This window comes from Laetiporus sulphureus (assembly GCF_001632365.1).
Source record: "Laetiporus sulphureus 93-53 unplaced genomic scaffold LAESUscaffold_60, whole genome shotgun sequence".
NCBI classification, from domain to species: Eukaryota; Fungi; Basidiomycota; class Agaricomycetes; order Polyporales; family Laetiporaceae; genus Laetiporus; species Laetiporus sulphureus.
Window position 1 is genome coordinate 44,263 of NW_024468569.1, and position 22,711 is coordinate 66,973.

The following is a 22,711-nucleotide window of genomic DNA, read 5'->3' on the forward strand; positions in this document are numbered from 1 at the left end:
ATAATTACATTCGCACTGTTCATATCTCTTTCTAACCCAACTCACACTCGGCCCCACATTCTACGAGTACTGTCGTTATTGGGTCTTGCACAGGGTGTAGTGTATTGCCGCATCCACCCAATTTCTAGAAGAGAAACTATCGCAGGGACTTTTGATTTATTCAAACACAGTCATGACTTCAATCCCAATGGTCGCACCGATATTTCCTGCCGGCAAGGAGCCACTACCTCCAGGAATTTCAGAGGAAGAACGAGAGAACTACCTGCAAGCGAAGAAATATCAAGACTATATGACTAAGGGTATGGAATCCTGCGTAGCGAAAACCATCATTGCAGGCGGCGGAGGTACGTTTCCGTCTCCCAGCTTGACCTTCAGCTCCGGACATGTTTTAGAAGTCTTCGTGTCGGGATAGGTTTTGCAATCGGAGCGTTCTTTTCACTTATGAGCGCTTCATTTGCCTATGAGGATCCGCTATTACGGCAGCAGACCGGTAACTTGAGCAGAACGCAGAAGGCTTCGGAGGTGTTCAAAGAGATGGGGCGCGGTATGTGGCGAAGTGGGAAAGGGTTCGGAAAAGTCGGCGCACTGTTCGCCGGCATTGAGTGCGTGATAGAATCGGTGAGTACTATGATGGGACCCGCTGGAGTCTACAAGCTGACCTTCATCTGCTTAGTATCGCGCAAAGAACGACATGGTGAACCCGATCGCGGCCGGTTTCGTTGCTGGTGGTGTTCTCGCGCGAAATGCTGGCCCAAAGGCTGCCTTCGGCGGTGGTGTCGCTTTTGCGGCATTCTCAGCGGCAATAGATCTCTTCTTACGACGAGAAACACCGGAGTCAGTTCCTCACAATATATCATGACTACGTATCTTTCTGACGCCTCCCACAGCGAGGATTGACCCCGTCTGTGCAATATTTTCAATATTTCAGAATCCAATTCGCAATGCGCATCATACATCGCCTGATGTTACTGTCGAAGCGCGATGACGATCACCCAGAACTGAAAGATCTGCCAACGGAAGTGGCAGTTCGACTCAGCAAGAGAGAGAAAGCTGGATATTATTATAGGCCCATAGATGCAATCGTGACATCATGCAATTCGCCTTTCTCCCGTCCAGGCATAATTTCAATGCATAATAGAATCATAGGATGTGCGGGCAAGTGTCACAGACGAGGCTGCCTACTCAGATTGTTGACTTGTGCGTGGAAGGTGTACGGTACGGCTACTTACAGTGACACGGCAGACATGATGCGATTTATCAATGTGGGAAATTGTGTGTGAATGTCGACTGATTTCTTACACATGCGACAAATATTTGCAACCATGGCATTTCATGTCGAAAACGTTTCCCTTTGGCTGCAAATGTGCGCTATTTGCCGTTTAAATGCTACATTGGCAAACCTTTATCACAAGTGTAAGACATCAGCCGACATTCCCACACTATTTTCCACATTTTTAAATCGCATCATGTCTGTCGTGTGAAGATGTTGTTTATGCTGTCCCGGAGCTTGCTTGCTCATATGACAGAATGTCATTCATGACTTTATCAACCATGGACCAGCCTGCACACGGTGATACAAGGAGTGGTGGCTGTCAGAGACCAGAATCGTTAACTTAACATTGGGAGGTTTGGACTGGGAGGTTTGGCCTATTCGAGCTGAGTTGTGTCGGAGAATGACCACTTTCAGTGGTGCCGGATCGGACTATCAAATGAACATCCCGGCACTGTGGCTGGCGATTACATCCGTATCGGTTGACTTGGCGCCTTGTTAACTCAAAAACTATTTTAAGTGTTCTCTAGAGCCCAAGCTTCTGTAGCGACAAAATCGCAGACAGAGTACGACCGCTGAAAAGTAGAATAGAATGCGAAATCCGAGACAGTTGCAGTGGTAGCGCAAGCTGAATGGTACTTGGCGGAGATGAAATGCTGTGGCTGGCAAGTGGCGCGCAGGAGTCGGCCAGCTCTGCACATTGCAACCATCTGCTCATCCTCAAGGCCTCATCGTTCCTCCCAGAATATATTCATATGAGCCTAACCAGCTAACAGGACGAGCCGCAAGACACCTGGCCGTGTAGCGCCTTCTCTCGTCTCTGAGCGGCCCCGACTTTGCGAATGCCCTCCTTGCCCTCACGTCGCCTTTCTCGTAACTGGCTGCATCGGCTTCAGGATGCAGGCTCCTACATTCTCAGCAATCTCAACTTCTACCGGATCCATATTCTTGTTTTGTAAGTCTTCTTCCCTGTGTGTGGTTGTCATATCATTTCGGGCTATCTGCGGCCCCAGTACGGCTACTGAGCTGCCTCGCTTCTCGAATGACCACGTCAGAGAGTTTGTCCGTACAACATTGGGAATATTGCATACTGGAACAGAAGTTTATTGCCGCTCATTGACGCATGCAGGTGCATTGCGCTAACGTTCTCTTATCACAGCACGTTCACGCCGCTCATCTTCTCAGGCATATTCTACGCGGTCAATGGCAAATACCACATACCCTACATTGATTGCTTGTTCACCTGTGTTAGCGCAATGATGGTCTGCGGTCTGGCATCCATCGATCTGAGCAAGTTGACTCCGCTTCAACAGTTCCTCTTATTTGCCCAAATGTGTCTTGGCAGTCCGGTCAGTGCATCGAGCCAAGCTCTGCCATCGCATCCTCTGATCCCAACACAGATTTTTGTCTCGTGGGTGATTGTTTACGTCCGAAGGTGTGTGCTTCTTGTTCTCATCTCTGACCGCGTGCCAATATCAAGAGCAGGAGCTTTTTCGCGAAAAGGTTCCAGCATATTATGGAAGCCGACATGGCGCGCAAGCTGGCTCACAAATATCACGAGCCAGTTCATGTCAAGCTGGTTCCATGGTGGCGGCGTGCACTGGAATCGCTCCTTCCCCGCAACACTCGTTCGATCAACAGCCGCGAGAGCGTGGAGAGTTCATCCCGGGATGCTCGAGGCGGGCTGCGCACGGATATGGTCCGTCGCACGGATGATGCACCGAGGCTAGTCAATCCAAGCGGCTGGATCAGCGAGGGCCGGCCAGAGGTCGCGACAGGACACGGTTTCGATCAGGACGGTACTCACGAGCCCGACGTTCCCTCTCCATTGCGGTATCTCGCGTTCTCAGATATTGACAACCCTGCCCTTGTCAACGCTGCCGCACCGGGTGGGCCGCTCGTAAAGGAGCCTGCAGATCAGTCCGACACCGTCTCTGGAACGACCTCTTCCACCAGGACCGACTCTGAGTCTGATTTTGCGGACACAGGCGATCATCAGGGTACGTACGAGGAGGGCAAGCAGCAGAAGGAGTGAGTCCTACCCATTGCGAGAAAGCTGTCAAAGGTCCTGATGACATCAGGCCTGCTCGTATGTTGTCAGAGTCCGCGCCGATGACGGACTCACCGATCTCAGGTCTGTGACAGACTAACCGCCCATCAGTCCACAATGCTTAACTGTTTTCCACAGAACCGGAGGAGCCGTCGCCTCGCTCAACTTTTACTGCAAGTGCCGCACAGAACAGGCAGGGCACGTTCCCTCGTCAGCAGACGATAGAGTTTGCGGCTTCTTCCCGTCCTTTGCGCCACGCGCGTTCCGCAGAGAGGCCTCTTGCTCGACATTTGCAAAGTACTCTGTCGCAGCGTAGCGATCAGGCTGAGTTTGACTATCGACGTCTGTAACACCTCCATCACTGCCGCATGCTTGCGTCTCACAGTGTGTTCGTTGCAGGTCCGATGCGTCGGCCGACGTTGTCCTACCCAGAGAGCTATGATGCATATTCTTTCAGCCGCCGCGAGGATGGGAATACGTCGCACGGTGAATTTGGAGGCTTCCCGATGCCTTTGGAGATCGGGTCACGCTTGTTCGGTCGGTTGTTCCCGAACTTGAAGCGCAAGCTGACCCGTACTATGACCATGCCGCGGACGAGGACGATCGTTTCGCAGCATGGCTCGATGGCACCGGGAGCGCGACCTGTCTCATACATTAGCTTCGAGGCTGTTGTCGGGCGCAATTCGACCTTTAAGAGCCTCACGAAGGAACAGCTGGAAGAGTTAGGGGGAGTGGAGTATCGCGCGCTCGGCGCCTTGCTTTGGATTGTGGGCGGGGTGTGTGTTCATTGACGATAATTTAGCGTTCTCTCATATTCTGCTAGTATCACATCATGACTCAATTGCTAGCATTCGTCGTGATCGCACCGTACATGTCAATCCCACGATGGGCGAGCGACTTCAAACCTCCCCAGCTGTACAGAGACGTTTCACCAGTGTGGTAAGTATCGTTTTGTCTGGTGTTCGATGCCTTCACGTCTAAGGGGCTTTTGACTAGGTTCGCAGCATTCCAGGTGGTCACTTCCTACACTAATAGTGGAATGTCCCTCGAGGACGAATCGATGATACCTTTCCAGCGAGCTTACCCGATGATCTTCTTCATGATTTTCCTGATATTGGCCGGGTACACTGCCTTTGTGAGTAATCGAATATCTCGTGCGTATCTCACTACTCATTGTTCCTGCCGTGATTCGTCAGCCGATATTGTAAGTGTGATAATGAGACTCGCGACGCTATTCTTCTAATTATTCCCCCGCTTCGTTCAGCTTACGTGTGACAATGTAGGCATCTTTATTTCTTTCCCGCACTGCAGATCATAAAGCCCAGCACAGATGGACTCTCAGCAAGATTGTTCCGCAGGGGTCGCGAATTAGGGAGACGCTGCACTTCTTACTAGACCATCCCCGGCGATGCTATATATACCTGTTTCCTTCTTATCAGACGTGGTTTCTCGTTTTAGTACTAATCGCTCTAAAGTAGGTCCTTCTTTACAAGTTCACAGCTCTCACTCTAACTGGTCTTGTTTCCTGTCCAAAGCGGCACGGATTGGTTCTGTTTTGAAGTTCTGGACTTGGGCAATCCTACCGTCATGACAATACCCCCAGGCGATCGAGTACTCGTTGGCTTACTTCAAGCGGTTGCAGTGAGATCTGCAGGCTTCAGCACTGTGAACTTGGCCAACCTTGCTCCGGCCGTGAAGTAAGTCCACATGCTTCGGGTTGTGCGATCTTAACCCGTAACCTCGTTAGAACACTTTATGTCATGATGATGTACATCAGTGTTTGTGAGTGCCCGAATCGTTTTTTGCGTGTAGCGCTCGCTGATAATGCGCAGACCCGCTCGCCATGAGGTGGCTATGTCTGCTATTCGAATTTAGCACTACTGATGACGTTAAAAGTGTGCGTTCGACAAATGTTTACGAGGAGAAGTCCTTGGGGATATATGAAGACGACAATGACGCGACAGCCAGTCTTTTTGATCCAAGGGAAAATCGAGTAACAGTCTGGAGTCGTTATTTGGCCACGCACATGCGGAAGCAGCTCTCGTTCGGTATGTTCCGATGTAACTGGTTGAACGTGTTTTCACCCGTTGTCTTAGATATGTGGTGGCTCGGAACTGCACTGGTCCTGGTCTGTATCATCGAGGTACAGCCATTGATGAGCAAGTACAGATTTTTCGCTAATGTAGCTTCATACGCAGCGAGACGGACTGGAAGATGAGTCAAACAGCTCATGGTTCAACATATTCAGGATCCGTGAGTAGATCGTGCGACTTCTATGGAAGCCATTCTACTGACTATGCGTCAGTTTTTGAAATCGTCTCTGCATACGGTGGCGTCGGCCTGAGTCTCGGCGTGCCCTATGTGAGTAGAGAAATCAGCATCCGATTTTATCAGATGATGGATAATGATGTATCCGTTTAGGACAATTACTCATTTTCTGGGGCATTGAGGCCCCTATCGAAACTTATCATCTGCCTAGTCATGCTGCGAGGAAGGCATCGTGGCTTACCTGTCGCTATTGATCGAGCTGTCATGTTGCCGGCGGAATTCTACGAGCCCGCGAAGGATGGAGATCAAGAAGGACTTCCCGAAGATCACCGGCCAGACATCCCTAATGGACACGTTCCTGACGGGAGAAGCGAAAAAAGCCGTCGTCGAGCCTCTCGACAGCGCAGTCAATCTATGTCTAGATCTGTCGCTTCCGACTCTACCCATCAGATACCATTGCGTGAGCTGCGACCGTCGACAGAAGAGACTCATGAGGAGGAATTATCACAGTCATGACAATCACGATTTCATTGCAATCTTGACCCATGGACGGACGGAATCTTCTACGCATTTTAACATAGATGAGCAATATCTTTATTCATCTCACGGTTTGAATTGATTCGGCACATTTTTACTACCACATCTACGCTGTAATTTGCTGTAATGTCAATCCCTTCATGATTTCGCTCTCGAACAATATCTGTGGTCCACGCCTCCTCGGCAAACACGCGGTATGAGAAACTTCACAAAGTACCATGGTAAATGTCAAGAAAAGGTCGCATGAGCAGACTCGGTGGATTGTCGCAGAGTGATGGCTCCGATGGCGTGTAGACGCGATCTCGAGCAAAGCGCGCACATCCTTGACTCGCTAAATTATTCATTATCTACCATCGGATACCTCTGCCGTGTGCAGATGATATTCACCTAGCATTGTATACTGCTATGTATCTTCTTGGGCGTGTTCTTGTTGTGTACTTTAGTTTCTCCAATCGACCTACCGGCGTGCACTGTGTTAATGGAACATACTGTGGTCCATACACATGCCTCACACTACCTGGCCCCGCTTTGACAAATCAGAGTCCTTGATCCGATGTCGCCGCTTACCTAGGGATCGACGGGGCCAACGCTCCGTCATATGTTACAACGCTGGCGGAAGCAAGTCCACATCGAAGGGGGGCCGGCTGTCGTGTCTGCACAGACAGCCGCATATTATACATTTCATTGCCCCCTTCGTATGCCTGTGGATAGATACGCAAGTAGTAGAAAAACGACGTGACTAGGAGCAAACACACGATTCAGAGCACTGAGAGTACAACTATCTACAGTTAGCATGATCCGCACGTTTCAAGACATTTGATACGGAGACATCGAAGCGATGACGCAGCGTCATTTCATGCGCCGACGGCCATCGCCTCGTCTTTCTTTTCTGCGGCGGCGGCCTCCGCCTGCGCGATCGCCTTCTCTGCCTGGCTCTTCTCCTCCTCCATCTTTTTCAGGCGCTTTTCGATTGCCGCGGAATCAGGCTTATTGAAAGTTACACTCTTGTTGAAACCCTGCGTGCCAAATGATCTTGTCCCAGACGTGGATACATTAACCATCGGTCCCGTCGGTGTCAACCCACGGTGGAATGTCGATGGCAACGCTGCCCGGCCCTTGGGATGCTGGTAGGGACATGATTCGCGCGTGCACGCAGCTCCATACCGACAAGGAGTGGAAGAAGGAGGCACATGATGGGGGGGACGGCCAGGATGCTGAAAGATACAGTCTGGACGCGTGCAGGAGGCCCCATATCGGCAAGGCATCTGCGATTGCCCATGGGTGACGGGAGGAGCGACGAAGGTGAATTTACTTGGCCGTAGTTGTTCGGCTGTGATGGGAGGACATCAGTAAAAGTCATCTTGCGTATGTTCTGCACAATTACTCACCACTGGATTTGAGTACAGCAGGGCTGACGTGCATCTTTGTGCAATGCGGGTCCTTGCAATACTTGCCCTCCTGACATGCCTCCTTGCTGGTCACGACGCCGCTGTCGACAGTCGCAACGGGTGAAGGATGCGAGTACCGACAGAGTGGATTGGTGCATTTGACTCCGTACTTGCAGAGTGTAGGAGATTGTGGTCGTTCCGGTGGGACGAAGGCAGGATGCACTTGAGCCGCAAGATTGTATATCGCTGGAGTGCCTGTAGCTGTCGCGGGAAACGCCGCTGCCGGCGTCGGTATAGGCATAGATAGCGCGGGGCTGATTATCTGTGCCGGAGCTGGCTGCACGCCATCCATTGGGACATCTGTCGGCTGAGACACTGCCTGCAGCCCTGGCGCCCCTCCCCTCCCTCGACCAGTGCCTCTCATGCCTCCCCGTCCTCTTCCGCGCCCTCTGCCTGCCATGCCCTCATTCATATGGTGCCCTTGCATTTCGCCAAAGCCCATATCGTTGCCCATGCCTTGCTGCTGCATCGGGAACCCACCACCGCCCGCGTACTGCCCCTGGCCCATCATGCCCATCGCGCTCGCCATCTGTGTCATCAGCGCCATCTGGCCCATCATCATCTCCTGGAGCATCACAGGCGTCGTGACGTTCATCTGGCCCATGTCCATTCCGGCCATCGGGAAACCACCCATCATCATCATATTTGCGTCAGGCGAGCTCGCTGTGATGTTGTCGATGCGCATCTGAACGTCGTCCTGTGCGCGCGAGTTAGGTCCATTGCGCGGCGGGCCCACCCGCTCTAGCAGGCTCCGCGAACCCCCTCCTCCGCCGTGAACCGCGCCCTGTCCATCCCGGAACATCGCGCGTGGACCAGTGGGAAGGTCCATACGCCGCGCCTTGTTCAAGTGAACCGGGGAGGGAGATCGTGCGGACATAGGGCGCTTTTGCCCGGCGGAGGCGGGGAAGGCTTGATTTAGTGCTTGCTGGTACAGAGGTGCACTGGGTCGCGGCTTTCCAACAGCACGCCGCCCGCCTTCGTTGGCGCCGACGACGAATGGAGCCGATTCGCCAGTGGGCGTTTGCACCGATGTTGGTGATTCAGCGGTGGGGGGTGCAACAGACTCTGGGGCTCCTTTAGCGGCTTCGGCGAACAGCCACTCAACGAAGTCCGATTCTGGATACAATTCAGTATACAGGCTCGCCATTCGTGTAGATAGCGACTAACCTAAATCTGGTCCTATCACTGAAAAGATTCATCAGTCATGGTAACAGGCAGTCATGCACGCCCGACGCTCACAGTCTAACAACTCCGAGTTGATTTGTTCTGCATCATGATAAGTCGCGATCCTTGGAGGAGATATGTGCGTCCCATACACACCTGAGGTCTTGTTGTTAATGATCATGATCGTGATGTATTCCGCCATGACCTGGTCTATACAATTGTCAATATCATCCAGTAACAACCTCCAACAGGAACGAACCTGCATCCTGACTGTAGCCCCGCCTCATTAGTTCATCTTGGATCGAGTTCTATGATAGCAATGTGATGAATAATTGCTTTGCGAGGCTATGTCAGAACAAACCTGAAGAGCCGTTGCACGCGGTGTTCCGATAGTCAATCCGAAGGCCATAGTATCTTCAAAGGTATGTCCGTCAGTCCCAAAGGTTTGATGCCCTGCGTCGTGGGACTTGGGCTGGCACAGGAAGGTCAAAGTGAGTGTAAGCACAAGTCGTTGCAACAGCTCCGCAAGCTGAGCGCTGAGGTTTGAACAGCGCGTAACGTGGTGTCACAAATGTGTCACGATTACGTGACTTAACACTACCGAACCAACAATGCGGGCAAACGATCTAGAATGCACAGTTTTAACAGACCTTGTGGAGACGAGGTTTTTTTACTGAACTTTTCCGTATCTTCAGAATAGGCTGGCTCACGCTGGGAATACGTGAGGAAAAGACAGGACTAGTATAATCGGTAAACTCTCGCGCGAGTCTTCGGTCCTACGATCAGCGGAACCCTGGAATACAAATTCGTAACATGCACATGGTGCGAAATTCTATATCTTCTGTCTAGCTCAGGGATAGGAAATGCAGCTTGCTTGAACTGAGTATTTTCTTGCAGCTCGAACTAACGGATACAACCGCTGAAGAAGCAAGATCAATTGATACCGGATTAACCTAATCGGTGGTGTGGGAAACCTGTGACGACTCAGTGGCAAAGATCCATTTTTGCGCCCGAGTCACTTAGGCTCTGGTCTCTCTTTCCTCCCTCTCGCAGGATGGGTCTCTTGCGACCTCCGACATCCTGGAGTTCGCGAATATTTGACGTGAATCGACATACTCGTTTCTCTCGTCGGTTCCATGTCTCTCGTCCGCGATCTGTTCCAATTCCTACGCGACCTGTCCAGGCGATCGCGCGCTCTGCAGTCGGCTCGTACGGTCATGAAGATGGCGAACACATTTTGAGCTCTCCCTCTGAACTTGCTCGAAAGATATCTGCAAAGGTCCTGCCGAAGATTCCGCGTCCTAATGTCCAAAAAGTCCTCATTGTCGGTAGTGGCGGTCTCAGCATCGGCCAGGCCGGCGAGTTCGACTACTCTGGCTCTCAGGCGCTGAAGGCGCTTCGCGAGGAGGGTGTAGAGGCTGTTCTAATCAATCCCAACATTGCTACGTGGCAGACATCTCACCAGCTGGCCTCGGAAGTCTACTTCTTGCCTATCACTGCAGATTATGTCGCTTATGTCTTGGAGAAGGAGCGCCCAGATGGAATTCTTCTGACCTTTGGTGGACAAAGCGCGCTCAACGTAGGCATCGAGCTCGACAGGATGGGCATTCTCGAACGGTTAGGCGTGCAGGTGCTCGGCACCCCAATTCGGACATTAGAGGTTTCGGAAGATCGTGATCTTTTCGTCCAGGCCTTGAAGGGTAAGTCTTCATTCAGTTTGTTCGTTGTTTTGTGCTTCTTCTGTTTCTTTGCTAACATCTCTCAGTCGTCACGATGCCTCTTTCGTTCCTCGCTTCCGCTCCCTCTGACTAGTCACGTGACACAACACTAGCATAGGGTTGGCACTTAGATTATCTGCCAGACATCCGTCCTTAACACGGTTTGCTCTTGCCATTTCTGCATTTACACCGCATCCATCGTTAGAGTGGACGTAGCTGATATTCTGTCGTCAGAGATCGATATTCCGGTCGCGCAATCCACTGCTGTCTCTTCGGTCAACGATGCTCTTGCTGCCGCAGAACGGATTGGTTATCCGGTCATTTTACGGTCTGCATTCACTTTGGGTGGTCTCGGATCTGGTTTTGCGAGCAACCCGGATGAGCTGCGTGACCTCTCCGCGAAGAGTCTTAGTCTGAGCCCGCAGGTCCTCATTGAACGGAGCATGAAAGGCTGGAAAGAACTCGAGTACGAGGTCGTTCGTGACGCTGCGGATGTACGTATTGCATGTTAGAAAGCTTTTACCAGCTAACCGGATTTCTTTGCTGAACAAGAACACGATCATCTGCTGCAACATGGAAAATTTCGATCCTCTCGGTACACACACTGGTGATTCGATCGTCGTCGCGCCTTCGCAGACACTCCCGGATGACGAGTACCACATGCTTCGGTCGGCTGCTCTCAAGGTCATTCGGCATCTAGGCGTTATTGGCGAGTGCAACATCCAGTATGCGCTAAACCCAACGTCCAGGGAATACTGCGTCATCGAAGTCAATGCTCGGCTGAGTCGTTCCAGGTAAGACAATCACTCGTTCGCAATATCGTGATATTAAGCTATGCTTCAGTGCTCTTGCATCAAAGGCTACAGGTTACCCTCTCGCGTACACGGCCGCAAAGATCGCTCTCGGACATACACTACCAGAGCTGCCGAACGCGGTGACTAAGACCACGACGGCGTGCTTCGAACCTTCGCTGGACTACATCGTCACAAAGATCCCGAAGTGGGATTTGGCGAAGTTCTCGTCGCAGGTGGACCGTGAGGTGGGCTCGTCGATGAAGTCCGTAGGAGAGGTCATGGCTATCGGACGAACGTTCGAGGAGAGCTTGCAAAAGGCCATCCGCCAGGTCGATCCGCGCTGGAAGGGTTTCGAAGCGTACATCCAGCCCGAAGACCTGGACCGTGCACTCTCCAAGCCGACGGATATGCGCTTGTTCGCCATTGCATATGCGATGTTCAACAGGAAGTACGATGTCGACAAGATTCATGAACTGACGAAGGTCGACAAGGTACACGCAGGATAAGCGCAGACAAATACATCGACGCTAATTGCCCTACACAGTGGTTCCTGTATAAGATCGACAACATCGTCCAGACGGTCTATGCGCTCAAGGAAGCCGGCTCCATCGAGAAGATCGACCGCGAGCTCATGCAGCGCGCGAAGCGCATGGGCTTCTCTGATGCACACATCGCCGATCTCGTCTCATCCAAGGAAGACACCGTCCGTGCGCACCGCAAGTCAGTTGGCATCACACCCTTCGTCAAGCGCATCGACACGCTCGCCGCCGAGTACCCCGCGCACACGAACTACCTCTACACGACGTACAACGCGTCCGAGCACGACGTCGACTTCGACGAGCACGGCACAATGGTGCTCGGGAGCGGCGTGTACCGCATCGGCAGCAGCGTCGAGTTCGACTGGTGCGCAGTGACGTGTGCGCGTAAGCTGCGCGAGATGGGGAACAGGACGATCATGATAAACTACAATCCGGAGACGGTGTCGACGGACTTCGATGAGGCTGACAGGTTGTACTTCGAGGAACTTGGCTATGAGCGGGTGATGGACATTTACGAGTTGGAGCAGGCGCACGGTGTCATTGTGAGCGTCGGCGGTGAGTCTTGCTTGCGTTAACGAGTGATCAACGTGGAACTCGTGCTGACATTTCTGCTGCAGGTCAGCTACCTCAAAACATCGCCCTGCGCTTGAAACACCACAACGTTAAGGTGCTTGGCACTGACCCTGAGAAGATCGACAGTGCCGAGGATCGTCATAAGTTTTCGTCCATTTTGGACAGTGTCGGCGTCGACCAACCTGAATGGACCGAGGTATCGTCCGTGGAGGCTGCCAAGGAGTTCGCGAAGCGTGTTGGGTGCGTTTGACAGATCTGTAAACAATGCGTGAACTTACTGATGATGGCTCAAGCTACCCGGTTTTGATTCGTCCGTCCTATGTCTTGTCGGGAGCCGCCATGAACGTGGTATATGAAGAGTCGACCCTCGAGCACAACCTGTCCGCCGCAGCAGATGTCTCTCCGCTCCACCCGGTTGTCATAACGAAGTTTATCGACAACGCGCAGGAAGTCGACGTGGATGCCGTCGCACACAAAGGCAAGCTCCTCGTGCACGCCGTCTCCGAGCACGTTGAGAACGCCGGCGTCCACTCCGGCGATGCGACGCTCGTGCTGCCGCCCACGTCGCTCCCCGAGAGTGACATGCAGCGCCTGAAGCAGATCGCAGAGAAGGTTGCTGCGGCGTTTGACATCTCTGGGCCGTTCAACATGCAGATCATCCGCAAGCCAGCCGAAGCGCCCGGCGAGGAGGCGCAATTGAAGGTCATCGAGTGTAATCTTCGGGCATCCCGATCGTTCCCCTTCGTCTCGAAGGTGCTCGGGCATAACTTCATCGATGTGGCCACCGCGGCTATCGTCGGACAGGACGTTCCGGAGCCTGTGGATCTCATGGCCGAGAAGCGCAACTACACTGCTGTGAAGGTCGCTCAGTTCTCGTGGACTCGACTGGCTGGTGCTGATCCATTCCTCGGAGTTGGTGAGTTAACTGCTTGCAGACTCGCGTGTGCGTGGCCACTAATAATTTGTACAGAGATGGCTAGCACCGGAGAAGTCGCTAGCTTCGGCAAGGACATCCATGAAGCGTACTGGACCGCCCTCCTCAGCACGACAGGCTTCAAAATTCCGCGCGCGAACACCGGTGTCCTTATCGGCGGCGACATTCACGCGCCGGAGATGAAAGGCGTTGCGCAGGGTCTCTTCAACCTCGGCTTCAAGCTCTACTGCTCGTCCTCCATTGTTGAAGAATACCTCAACAACATCCCGTACGTCTCAGCGAAGCGGATATTCTTCCCTACGAAGGACAAGCGCAAGCTGCGCGAGGTCTTCGACGAATACGACATCGAATGTGTGATCAACCTGGCGAAGACGCGCGGCAAGGATGCGACGGACGAGGACTATGTCGCTCGCAGGTGAGTCGTGCCTGATGTCCAGCAAAACATATTTCTGACAATCTTTCGCAGGAACGCCGTCGATTTTGGTCTGCCGTTGCTCAACAACCCGCGCTGCGCCCAGCTCTTCGTGGAGGCGCTCGCACAAAAGATACCCCAGGGCGGTCTGCGGAAATACACCGAAGGCAAAATACCCTCTGAAGTCAGGTCATGGCGAGAGTTCGTCGGGAAGCGGGCGTGATCTGTGATCATATAGATATAGATTCTTGCTCATCTTAGCCATCTCATAGCTAGTACGAAAAGTACGCATAGTACGCCTGTGGCTCTAATTGTGTTATGCCGTGTACAGTACATCGCCACAGCCCGTGATGCAATGAACACTAACGTAGAGTATCTTGCATGAACTATTCAAGCTCTGGATTCTTCGCGCGGTTGAGATCTTGAGTGCCCTTCAACATCATTTCCAGCTGAAAAGCCTCTACGCTCAGCCGCTTCGCGGTCGCTTTCAGATGGCTCATTTATCATCTCGATCTGGTCGGCTAGATTAATTCTGATTAGCTTCGAGTAGTATTGACCGTCGAAGTTTCGTCAAATGCTTCGGAGCATCCATTTATGACAGGAAACCCCATCTGTTCAGTGTACACGTCAGATTGAGGGTCTGCCTGAATCAATGATATGGACTGATGCATCGGTTTCGTTTGGATATGGATATGTGAAACAATTCGCTCGAGAACTCGATAGTCCAGTGCAGATTGAAAGTACAACAAAACAAGTTCCCCGACATCTTTTGCTACACGTACATCGTACAATAGGTAAATCGGAGGAAAATGGGTTGTTTACTGCAAACACGCAATCCCTGTGCTAGAGATGGCGTAAGCGTGATGCGTGAATGCAGGAGAGGCGCAACGACTATATTACCCTTGTGTGCGGAGAAGTGTTGCCAAGCTCAAGCAGCGTCCTCAAGGAGCTCAGGAACACGCTTCCTGAGCGGAACCCCGGTGTCGATCTCCTCGAACTTGGTCTGGGATAGCAGACCGGCTTTGACTATAGCCTCGAGAAGATCACGCGTCCAGGTCCGACAGCTGTTAACACGCGATCTCTTGTCATATTGGACCGCCTTCGCGAGCGTGATAATCTGGTCACGCTGCACCCTGGTGTACTGTCCAAGAGAGTAAAATGTGTTACTGTTGCGAGAGTTCTCGGACTGCTTCTTCACGACAGGTGTGAAGAAGTTGTAGTTGCCAGGTCCGCCAGTGAGTTGGACAATCTGAGTGATGTGAGCGCCATCGCCGTCCATCTTATTTAACCAACGCATGAGAACGTGTCGGTCGCCAGTGCCCGCATGTTGTAATCCGTCAGCCTGTAGGACAACTTCCTTCGTACTGTCGTCATCAGGGTATTCGTTCGCTAAACCGTGGCGAGCAGCAGCCAGCATGACTTGTGGGCAACAGTGAACGTGAGATGACGTAGCGTGGCATACTGCTTGCAGATTTCTCACCGGTAACAGTTCTGAAAGTCTGTGATGGGTAGATGGAGCTAGTGTGTTTGGGTGCTGGCAGATTCGGGCTCGCAGAGACAGCTTTTATACCGAGATGTCAACGGATGCTGTAGCTTGATCTCACGGACGCTGCTGCACAGAACATATGCTACCAGACATTTGGAGAAAGATGTGATGAAGATGCGATAAAAATTGATGAGATGTGCTTGTATATTCATGCTGTTCGCATGCAGCATGGGCGCGGCGTCGCCTCCAATGGCCTCACGAAACGATTGTGGTCAGGATCCCAACTAGGTAAAAACAGCCATACCGGAGAGCAAGAGTCATTCTTCCTGCACTTCTTGACGACTTCTAGTGCGGCGCCCATGATTATAATGGGAGTTCTAGATGCTGCCCAGACAATTGCTGAGGATGTTCCTGGTGTCACAGTCCGCAAGGTGAGCCTTGTATAACATGATTGGTACCGGTTCTTCGGATGGTACCGGTTCCAAACATGTTTTAGGGCCTGATGCTACTGCAGCTCGGTCTCGTTTCACGAGCGAGATTCTCAATTGTACAATAAGTCGCTTGCCCTTCTCCCGGTTGTGGCGATAATCGATCAGTACTGACACAAGGATGAACCTCGCCACATAGAGCGCACAACCACATACTTTTCATGTAGACGGACGTCTGCGAGTCCCTTCAGGATTGTGAAGTATTTCATGCCGCTGCAAGCTCTCACCGTTGATGGCGGCTCCAACGGGAGGTCGAGCTCGAGCCGACCTGGCATTACAGGTGCCACACAGACGCCGAGAGCGCCGATTAGGATCAAGTCCCGATCTGGTACGTATAAAGCTTATGTAAGTTACCTATGGCCTACATAGGCTCATAAATCAACCTTCGTGCAGGATCTTGACAGTCGTTCCTTATACTCACCGGTACCTATGGCCGCTCTACAGCATGCCACACAACTTACGCGCCCTGTGACTCCTCGACTTGAACGCTTTGGGATGGTAAGCCCTCTCAGTCCGATATTGGTGCAAACTTACTCATTCACTGTGGGCACACTTCAGCCGTCGACCTCTCCAGCCAGTTTGAAAGCGAGTCTACCTCCACCAACCAACGGTGTTCAGGGTGAGCGCGACGAGAATAGCAACAAGGCTGCTGAGTTCAGACGCTACACTCCTTCCCTTGTAATTTTCTGTGTAATGCGCTCGAGCTTGCGCTTTTGTGTGGATTGGATGTAGTTCGTGCTGAAGTTCGACGACTCCAGCCAGATCTTATTTTGTATTGCATCCTACCTACTAAGATAAGCACAGCGAATGAATAAGCTTGGATGTGTTCCTATCAGCTTAAGTTCGTGTTTTGAAAAATGATGCACTGATCTGCGGGCGATGAACACCGACTCTGCCTAGAGCTGTACGTGATTAGCGCCTGATCGTGTGATGGAGCAGCATCGGCGTGTGAGTCGCAAAGTAGGTAGGTAGACAAAGTCTTTCAGCGAGCCCCTTGCGAGATATTCTCTCAACAAGATACACGCAGTGCCATGACCACGCATTTCGACACGTTGCGGTAGTTGGCCAAGGAAATTCCTGAGAACAACGTCGTCGGCTAGAACACGAAGTGAGCAGGTTGAAGGATGTTGAGATATGTCAGCGTCACAGGGTCGAGATGAACTACGTGCGTTGCGACGTCCCAGTCCGGTCAGCGAACTTGACCGCCATAAAGAGAGGTAGGATCCGCGCCATTCTATCCGCTAGCACGGAAAGTGCATGATATTCCTGAATAATACACGACAGGCAATAGGGTAATGACGACAGTCCGGCGAACGATCCATCTCTAATTAGAAGCCGTGAAGTACATGAATAATTGAATAACCAAGAAGAGACCAGATTGACTCGAACTCACGAAGGTGGTCACACTCAAAAGCAACTGTTGTAATGGAGGTCATTAATAATCCGAGCAACTGCTTCGATCTGCTTCTCCCGACGGGGTTCGGGAAATATGCGATGAAGGACGTGCGCCCAGCCCGGTGTCATGAGCCCCGGGTAATGCATGCGGCAATATTCCCAGAACTCAGGATAAAAGCCGGCCGTCTCCCAATCGATAATGGCGGTAATCGTAGATCCACAGACGAGAATGTTACGAGGTAAGAGGTCGCCGTGGGTGAGGTAGACCGAGGAGTCGGTCGGAAAGCAGCTGAACAAGTCGTTCACGTATTCCAACCCGCAGAATTCAAGGAACATGCCGCGATTGTGTTGAAGGTACTCCTCAACGCTTGAAAATGGGCGAGAAGGGTTCCAGGGGTAAGGCATGAAACGGTTGTTGTACGGTCCGCCGGACAGAGATCCAAGCACCGTGCTCTTAAATGACCGCATCTCGTTGAGAATGACGCTGAGTTGATCGGCGATATGGTCGAGCTCGGTAGGGGACATGGTGTCGATGACGCCATCCAGAGGCACTCCTGGGCATTCCTCCATGAAAAAAAACCAAACACCCTTCCTTCCCCAATCCCGAGGCTCCACAAAAGCGTTGGGAAAGGGAGCGTGATGCAAGACACGTGGCGTACGAACGGATAGACGTCCATGAATGAACTGCAGTGCCCGGACTTCCTCCTCGTGGTCCCAACCGAACTTGACTAGAACGCCAGGAAGAAATCGACGGACCGATTTCTCTCCGTCGCGATTGACAGGTTCCAAAATGGTGAGCTCCTTCCCGTTGGCTGGTGAAGGTAGGCTCGCCTTCAAGTTGGCTGGTGAAGGTAGACTCGCTTTCAAACTGGCTGGAGAGGTCGACGGCTGAAGTGTGCCCACAGTGAATGAGTAAGTTTGCACCAATATCGGACTGAGAGGGCTTACCATCCCAAAGCGTTCAAGTCGAGGAGTCACAGGGCGCGTAAGTTGTGTGGCATGCTGTAGAGCGGCCATAGGTACCGGTGAGTATAAGGAACGACTGTCAAGATCCTGCACGAAGGTTGATTTATGAGCCTATGTAGGCCATAGGTAACTTACATAAGCTTTATACGTACCAGATCGGGACTTGATCCTAATCGGCGCTCTCGGCGTCTGTGTGGCACCTGTAATGCCAGGTCGGCTCGAGCTCGACCTCCCGTTGGAGCCGCCATCAACGGTGAGAGCTTGCAGCGGCATGAAATACTTCACAATCCTGAAGGGACTCGCAGACGTCCGTCTACATGAAAAATATGTGGTTGTGCGCTCTATGTGGCGAGGTTCATCCTTGTGTCAGTACTGATCGATTATCGCCACAACCGGGAGAAGGGCAAGCGACTTATTGTACAATTGAGAATCTCGCTCGTGAAACGAGACCGAGCTGCAGTAGCATCAGGCCCTAAAACATGTTTGGAACCGGTACCATCCGAAGAACCGGTACCAATCATGTTATACAAGGCTCACCTTGCGGACTGTGACACCAGGAACATCCTCAGCAATTGTCTGGGCAGCATCTAGAACTCCCATTATAATCATGGGCGCCGCACTAGAAGTCGTCAAGAAGTGCAGGAAGAATGACTCTTGCTCTCCGGTATGGCTGTTTTTACCTAGTTGGGATCCTGACCACAATCGTTTCGTGAGGCCATTGGAGGCGACGCCGCGCCCATGCTGCATGCGAACAGCATGAATATACAAGCACATCTCATCAATTTTTATCGCATCTTCATCACATCTTTCTCCAAATGTCTGGTAGCATATGTTCTGTGCAGCAGCGTCCGTGAGATCAAGCTACAGCATCCGTTGACATCTCGGTATAAAAGCTGTCTCTGCGAGCCCGAATCTGCCAGCACCCAAACACACTAGCTCCATCTACCCATCACAGACTTTCAGAACTGTTACCGGTGAGAAATCTGCAAGCAGTATGCCACGCTACGTCATCTCACGTTCACTGTTGCCCACAAGTCATGCTGGCTGCTGCTCGCCACGGTTTAGCGAACGAATACCCTGATGACGACAGTACGAAGGAAGTTGTCCTACAGGCTGACGGATTACAACATGCGGGCACTGGCGACCGACACGTTCTCATGCGTTGGTTAAATAAGATGGACGGCGATGGCGCTCACATCACTCAGATTGTCCAACTCACTGGCGGACCTGGCAACTACAACTTCTTCACACCTGTCGTGAAGAAGCAGTCCGAGAACTCTCGCAACAGTAACACATTTTACTCTCTTGGACAGTACACCAGGGTGCAGCGTGACCAGATTATCACGCTCGCGAAGGCGGTCCAATATGACAAGAGATCGCGTGTTAACAGCTGTCGGACCTGGACGCGTGATCTTCTCGAGGCTATGGTCAAAGCCGGTCTGCTATCCCAGACCAAGTTCGAGGAGATCGACACCGGGGTTCCGCTCAGGAAGCGTGTTCCTGAGCTCCTTGAGGACGCTGCTTGAGCTTGGCAACACTTCTCCGCACACAAGGGTAATATAGTCGTTGCGCCTCTCCTGCATTCACGCATCACGCTTATGCCATCTCTAGCACAGGGATTGCGTGTTTTGCAGTAAACAATTCATTTCCTTCCCGATTTACCTATTGTATGATGCATCAGGAAAATGTCACTTTTTCTTTTTTGCTTCTTTTTATACCTTTTCCTTACAAAAAAGGCAGAAAAGAAAATAATGTAGAAAAAAGCGTGAGGATCGGCTTGAATTTGCCTTATCTGCTTCTTTTTGAGCGCTTTTTGGGTGCTTTCTGATCAGAAAGTTTGTGAAAAGTCTGTTCAAGGACAAAAGGTTAGAGAATCTGCCTTTGGAATTTCCTGATAGGCTTCCGGGCTTTTGTTCCTTTAATGGACTTGATGACAACTTTTTGGGCAAATCAGTGTTGCCAAGCGTCGTCAAGGCCATGAGAAAGTGAGGAATCAGCCGATCCTCACGCTTTTTTCTACATTGTTCTCTTTTCTGCCTTTTTTGTAAGAAAAAGGTACCAAAAGAAGCAAAAAAAAGAAAAAGTGACGTTTTCCTGATGTGTACGTGTAGCAAAAGATGTCGGGGAACTTGTTTTGTTGTACTTTCAATCTGCACTGGACTATCGAATTGTCTGGCGAATCGTCTCACATATCCATATCCAAAAGAAACCAAGTCCATATCCTTGATTCAGGCAGACCCTCAATCTGATTCACTGCAGATGTGGAGTGGTTTCTTAATGCGCCACATGCAGGACAAATGTGAACTATGAGCACAGTTCTCCTTTGCACTTAGTAAAATGGACATTCAGCATCCCAGCGATTTCCGGCGGAATCCGGCAGGCTCATATCTAAATGCTGCGATCTCACCCACCGATCTGGCGACGGCTCCCCGTTCAACCTTATGCTCACATCAACTCCGGCGGGATTGTCACTCGGACCACTCATCCATGGGGTGACCAAGCTTTGCGTCCGTGCACGCAACAATGGCAACATCAACCTGTGGTAGACAAGATCGCCGTGGCAAGTCATGACGATCATACTTCGAAAGCTAGAGAGAGGGTCGAGGTTACAGGCCGCCAAGGGCGGGTCCTATCGAGGACGATGTACTATCGATTTGTAATACTGTACGCGTATCTGATCCTGCCGTGATTGCGTTCTTTGCTAACTCATGACTCGATAAAGTTCGAGACATGACCATTGTTTGCTCTTTATTCGCGAGTCGATAGATTGAGTCAGTCCACATCAACTGTTGCTCACCCATAGCAATGTCCATCGACAAGAACAGCGAGATTGTGATCGTCGGTGCCGGGTGCTTCGGGCTATCGACGGCATACCACCTCTTGAAAAGAGGTTACAGCCGCATCACGTTGTTAGACAGTGCGGAGAAGCTACCTGCGCCTCATGCCGCAAGTACGGACATCAACAAAAGTGGGTGTCTTCGCCTTCCTCACACGTTTCGAAGGGTGACACGAGTTTCGAATAGTCGTGCGGAGCTCGTACGCCGATTTGTTCTACGCTAAGTTTGCGCGAGATGCTATCGCCGAGTGGACGAACGACACGGAACTATGGGGTGACGCGTACCACGAGTGAGCCAATTTATCGCCGATGTTCACAATATACTCACCGTGCCCGCAGATCCGGAGTCGTCGTGCTGGTGTCCGGTGATGCCGGATCGTACGCAGATCAGGCCTATGAGAACGATGTCAAGCTCGGTGCACGCGTCGAGCCGCTGGCAGACGCTGCAGCTCTTCGAAATGCGTTCCCTCCCGGGGTGAAGACATGCTCCTTCGAGGGTCGCAAGGGCTATCTCAATCTCGACGGAGGCTGGGCGCATTCGTCGCAAGGCATCGAACGCCTCATGTGGCGAGTCCGGGCGATGGGAGCGCGGATTGTTGCCGGTAAGGCGGCAGTGGATCTTGTGAAGGCAGGCGGGAAGACGGTCGGCGTGAAGTGTGCAGATGGGTCGGTGTTCCCGGCGGGTTTGGTTGTGATCGCTGCAGGCTCGTGGACTGCGTCAAGCTTTCCGAGCTTGAAGCTGAGCGAGAAATGTACCGCAACGGGGTACGTGACCACTGAAATGCGCAGTCGGCAACTAACATTTGACTGGCAGACAGAGTGTCGGCAAGATCCAGCTTACCCCAGAAGAGGCGGAAGTATACCGCAAAAATCCTGTCTATCTCGACCTGACCACAGGGTTCTACATCTTTCCCGTACGTCTCGCACTTCGTGCCCTCAACCAACTGGTTCCAGCTGAAGTGGCCACGCACAGCCCAGCGAGCAGAACATCGTGAAATGCGCGATCCACACAGCCGGGTACACGAACCCGCAGCCCACACGCGAGTACGGCCCAACGGTGTCCACGCCCGTGTTCGTCGGATCGCACGCCGAGCAGGCGTCGCGCGTGCCCAAACGTGCCCTGCAGGAGCTCCGACAGGGGCTCGCGGCGGTCTTTCCCGACCTCGCAGCGAAGCCGTGGCATAGCACGCGGATGTGCTGGTGAGAGAGACACCTCGTCCGAGGGAAGGCATGCGCCATGCTGATGTGCCGATCGCAGGTACCTTGATACGCCGGATGAGGACTGGTTGATCGGGTTCCACCCGTCCGACCCGCAGGTCGTGCTGGCGACGGCCGGGAGCGGACATGCGTACAAGGTGAGCTGCATTGCCCTGTTATCTGAGCTGTGTTGCTGAACGTGTATCGGTGTACCATGCAGTTCCTCCCTGTGCTCGGCCGGCTGGTCGCAGATGCGATCGAGGGGACGATGGCGCTGGAGCTGGTCAAGAAGTTCGCGGTCGATCGTCCGACCCACTCCGTCGTCCATTCGCGTCCCGACTTTGAAGTGCGGAAATTGGAGTTCAACGACATGTGCACGGAGGCAGATCTGCTCCCTCCCCCTTCAACAAACTTGTGAAGGATGCCTCCACGTTGGCATCGGCGACGGTTCGCCGTAACACGGGATTGTAACAATATGTAAGATGCGACACGACGAAGGATATGCATGCTACGCGTACTTCTCGGAGCCAATCGATACGTTCGAGAAGGCTAAAATGACAGCAAGTCTATGTGTAGATCATCGCTTCTAAACATGGTTATAATTATCTGCTTAACACATCTCGTACTTATACCACC

At 52.1% G+C, this 22,711-nt stretch overlaps 8 protein-coding genes across 8 annotated transcripts; 5 read left to right on the plus strand and 3 right to left on the minus strand.

Moving 5' to 3' along the window:
• Positions 1 to 172: 172 nt before the first annotated feature.
• LAESUDRAFT_752618 (Tim17-domain-containing protein) lies at positions 173 to 1,325 on the plus strand (the record flags this gene model as incomplete). The annotated part of the gene is made up of 4 exons (XM_040911735.1): positions 173 to 344; positions 413 to 618; positions 674 to 834; positions 888 to 1,325. The coding sequence occupies 4 exons, from the start codon at positions 173 to 175 to the stop codon at positions 895 to 897; spliced, it is 549 nt and encodes a 182-aa protein (XP_040759188.1). The 3' UTR covers positions 898 to 1,325.
• Positions 1,326 to 1,953: 628 nt separating this feature from the next.
• LAESUDRAFT_731151 (uncharacterized protein) lies at positions 1,954 to 6,307 on the plus strand. Its single transcript, XM_040909983.1, has 20 exons — positions 1,954 to 2,225; positions 2,430 to 2,619; positions 2,671 to 2,705; positions 2,756 to 3,301; positions 3,352 to 3,404; positions 3,459 to 3,662; positions 3,720 to 4,096; positions 4,144 to 4,259; positions 4,317 to 4,455; positions 4,517 to 4,524; positions 4,585 to 4,599; positions 4,651 to 4,794; positions 4,856 to 5,017; positions 5,068 to 5,102; positions 5,153 to 5,168; positions 5,217 to 5,368; positions 5,417 to 5,463; positions 5,519 to 5,573; positions 5,626 to 5,681; positions 5,742 to 6,307. The coding sequence occupies exons 1-20, from the start codon at positions 2,113 to 2,115 to the stop codon at positions 6,102 to 6,104; spliced, it is 2,826 nt and encodes a 941-aa protein (XP_040759189.1). The 5' UTR covers positions 1,954 to 2,112; the 3' UTR covers positions 6,105 to 6,307.
• A 340-nt stretch (positions 6,308 to 6,647) lies between these two features.
• Positions 6,648 to 9,245, minus strand: LAESUDRAFT_745379 (uncharacterized protein). The gene is made up of 7 exons (XM_040911369.1): positions 9,099 to 9,245; positions 8,997 to 9,045; positions 8,894 to 8,947; positions 8,813 to 8,839; positions 8,741 to 8,758; positions 7,514 to 8,689; positions 6,648 to 7,455 (listed from the first exon to the last, which is right to left on the minus strand). The coding sequence occupies exons 1-7, from the start codon at positions 9,144 to 9,146 to the stop codon at positions 6,980 to 6,982; spliced, it is 1,848 nt and encodes a 615-aa protein (XP_040759190.1). The 5' UTR covers positions 9,147 to 9,245; the 3' UTR covers positions 6,648 to 6,979.
• Positions 9,246 to 9,668: 423 nt separating this feature from the next.
• On the plus strand, positions 9,669 to 14,120 carry LAESUDRAFT_815849 (carbamoyl-phosphate synthase). The gene is made up of 9 exons (XM_040914726.1): positions 9,669 to 10,437; positions 10,690 to 10,949; positions 11,008 to 11,249; positions 11,299 to 11,740; positions 11,794 to 12,343; positions 12,406 to 12,601; positions 12,655 to 13,277; positions 13,332 to 13,710; positions 13,762 to 14,120. Exons 1-9 carry the CDS (start codon positions 9,792 to 9,794, stop codon positions 13,928 to 13,930), a joined length of 3,507 nt encoding a protein of 1,168 aa, XP_040759191.1. The 5' UTR covers positions 9,669 to 9,791; the 3' UTR covers positions 13,931 to 14,120.
• Positions 14,121 to 14,527: 407 nt separating this feature from the next.
• LAESUDRAFT_707377 (uncharacterized protein) lies at positions 14,528 to 15,124 on the minus strand (the record flags this gene model as incomplete). The annotated part of the gene is made up of 2 exons (XM_040906657.1): positions 14,528 to 14,550; positions 14,608 to 15,124. One exon carries the CDS (start codon positions 15,122 to 15,124, stop codon positions 14,636 to 14,638), a length of 489 nt encoding a protein of 162 aa, XP_040759192.1. The 3' UTR covers positions 14,528 to 14,550; positions 14,608 to 14,635.
• A 1,488-nt stretch (positions 15,125 to 16,612) lies between these two features.
• On the minus strand, positions 16,613 to 17,700 carry LAESUDRAFT_731157 (uncharacterized protein). The gene has a single exon (XM_040909984.1). It carries the CDS (start codon positions 17,599 to 17,601, stop codon positions 17,089 to 17,091), a length of 513 nt encoding a protein of 170 aa, XP_040759193.1. The 5' UTR covers positions 17,602 to 17,700; the 3' UTR covers positions 16,613 to 17,088.
• Positions 17,701 to 19,079: 1,379 nt separating this feature from the next.
• Positions 19,080 to 19,677, plus strand: LAESUDRAFT_707385 (uncharacterized protein; the record flags this gene model as incomplete). Its single annotated transcript, XM_040906658.1, has 2 exons — positions 19,080 to 19,596; positions 19,654 to 19,677. One exon carries the CDS (start codon positions 19,080 to 19,082, stop codon positions 19,566 to 19,568), a length of 489 nt encoding a protein of 162 aa, XP_040759194.1. The 3' UTR covers positions 19,569 to 19,596; positions 19,654 to 19,677.
• An 808-nt stretch (positions 19,678 to 20,485) lies between these two features.
• On the plus strand, positions 20,486 to 22,711 carry LAESUDRAFT_686601 (FAD dependent oxidoreductase). The gene is made up of 8 exons (XM_040905930.1): positions 20,486 to 20,706; positions 20,765 to 21,010; positions 21,066 to 21,168; positions 21,218 to 21,643; positions 21,693 to 21,792; positions 21,852 to 22,078; positions 22,137 to 22,233; positions 22,296 to 22,711. The coding sequence occupies exons 2-8, from the start codon at positions 20,848 to 20,850 to the stop codon at positions 22,491 to 22,493; spliced, it is 1,314 nt and encodes a 437-aa protein (XP_040759195.1). The 5' UTR covers positions 20,486 to 20,706; positions 20,765 to 20,847; the 3' UTR covers positions 22,494 to 22,711.

What these genes read in the sequence shown, in the direction of transcription:
- LAESUDRAFT_731151 (XM_040909983.1), top strand. Translation starts at nt 2,113, where the DNA reads ATGCCCTCCTTGCCCTCACGTCGCCTTTCTCGTAACTGGCTGCATCGG. An exon ending in AAATGTGTCTTGGCAGTCCG is followed by an intron (nt 2,620 to 2,670) that starts GTCAGTGCATCG and finishes ATCCCAACACAG; the next exon opens with ATTTTTGTCTCGTGGGTGAT. An exon ending in GCGGAAGCAGCTCTCGTTCG is followed by an intron (nt 5,369 to 5,416) that starts GTATGTTCCGAT and finishes CCGTTGTCTTAG; the next exon opens with ATATGTGGTGGCTCGGAACT.
- LAESUDRAFT_745379 (XM_040911369.1), bottom strand. Translation starts at nt 9,146, where the DNA reads ATGGCCTTCGGATTGACTATCGGAACACCGCGTGCAACGGCTCTTCAG. An exon ending in CGCGTGCAACGGCTCTTCAG is followed by an intron (nt 9,046 to 9,098) that starts GTTTGTTCTGAC and finishes TTGCTATCATAG; the next exon opens with AACTCGATCCAAGATGAACT. An exon ending in GGGCTACAGTCAGGATGCAG is followed by an intron (nt 8,948 to 8,996) that starts GTTCGTTCCTGT and finishes ACAATTGTATAG; the next exon opens with ACCAGGTCATGGCGGAATAC.
- LAESUDRAFT_815849 (XM_040914726.1), top strand. Translation starts at nt 9,792, where the DNA reads ATGGGTCTCTTGCGACCTCCGACATCCTGGAGTTCGCGAATATTTGAC. An exon ending in TTTCGTCCAGGCCTTGAAGG is followed by an intron (nt 10,438 to 10,689) that starts GTAAGTCTTCAT and finishes TTCTGTCGTCAG; the next exon opens with AGATCGATATTCCGGTCGCG. An exon ending in TCGTTCGTGACGCTGCGGAT is followed by an intron (nt 10,950 to 11,007) that starts GTACGTATTGCA and finishes TTGCTGAACAAG; the next exon opens with AACACGATCATCTGCTGCAA.
- LAESUDRAFT_731157 (XM_040909984.1), bottom strand. Translation starts at nt 17,601, where the DNA reads ATGTCCCCTACCGAGCTCGACCATATCGCCGATCAACTCAGCGTCATT.
- LAESUDRAFT_686601 (XM_040905930.1), top strand. Translation starts at nt 20,848, where the DNA reads ATGTCCATCGACAAGAACAGCGAGATTGTGATCGTCGGTGCCGGGTGC. An exon ending in AAGTACGGACATCAACAAAA is followed by an intron (nt 21,011 to 21,065) that starts GTGGGTGTCTTC and finishes AGTTTCGAATAG; the next exon opens with TCGTGCGGAGCTCGTACGCC. An exon ending in CAGGGTTCTACATCTTTCCC is followed by an intron (nt 21,793 to 21,851) that starts GTACGTCTCGCA and finishes GGCCACGCACAG; the next exon opens with CCCAGCGAGCAGAACATCGT.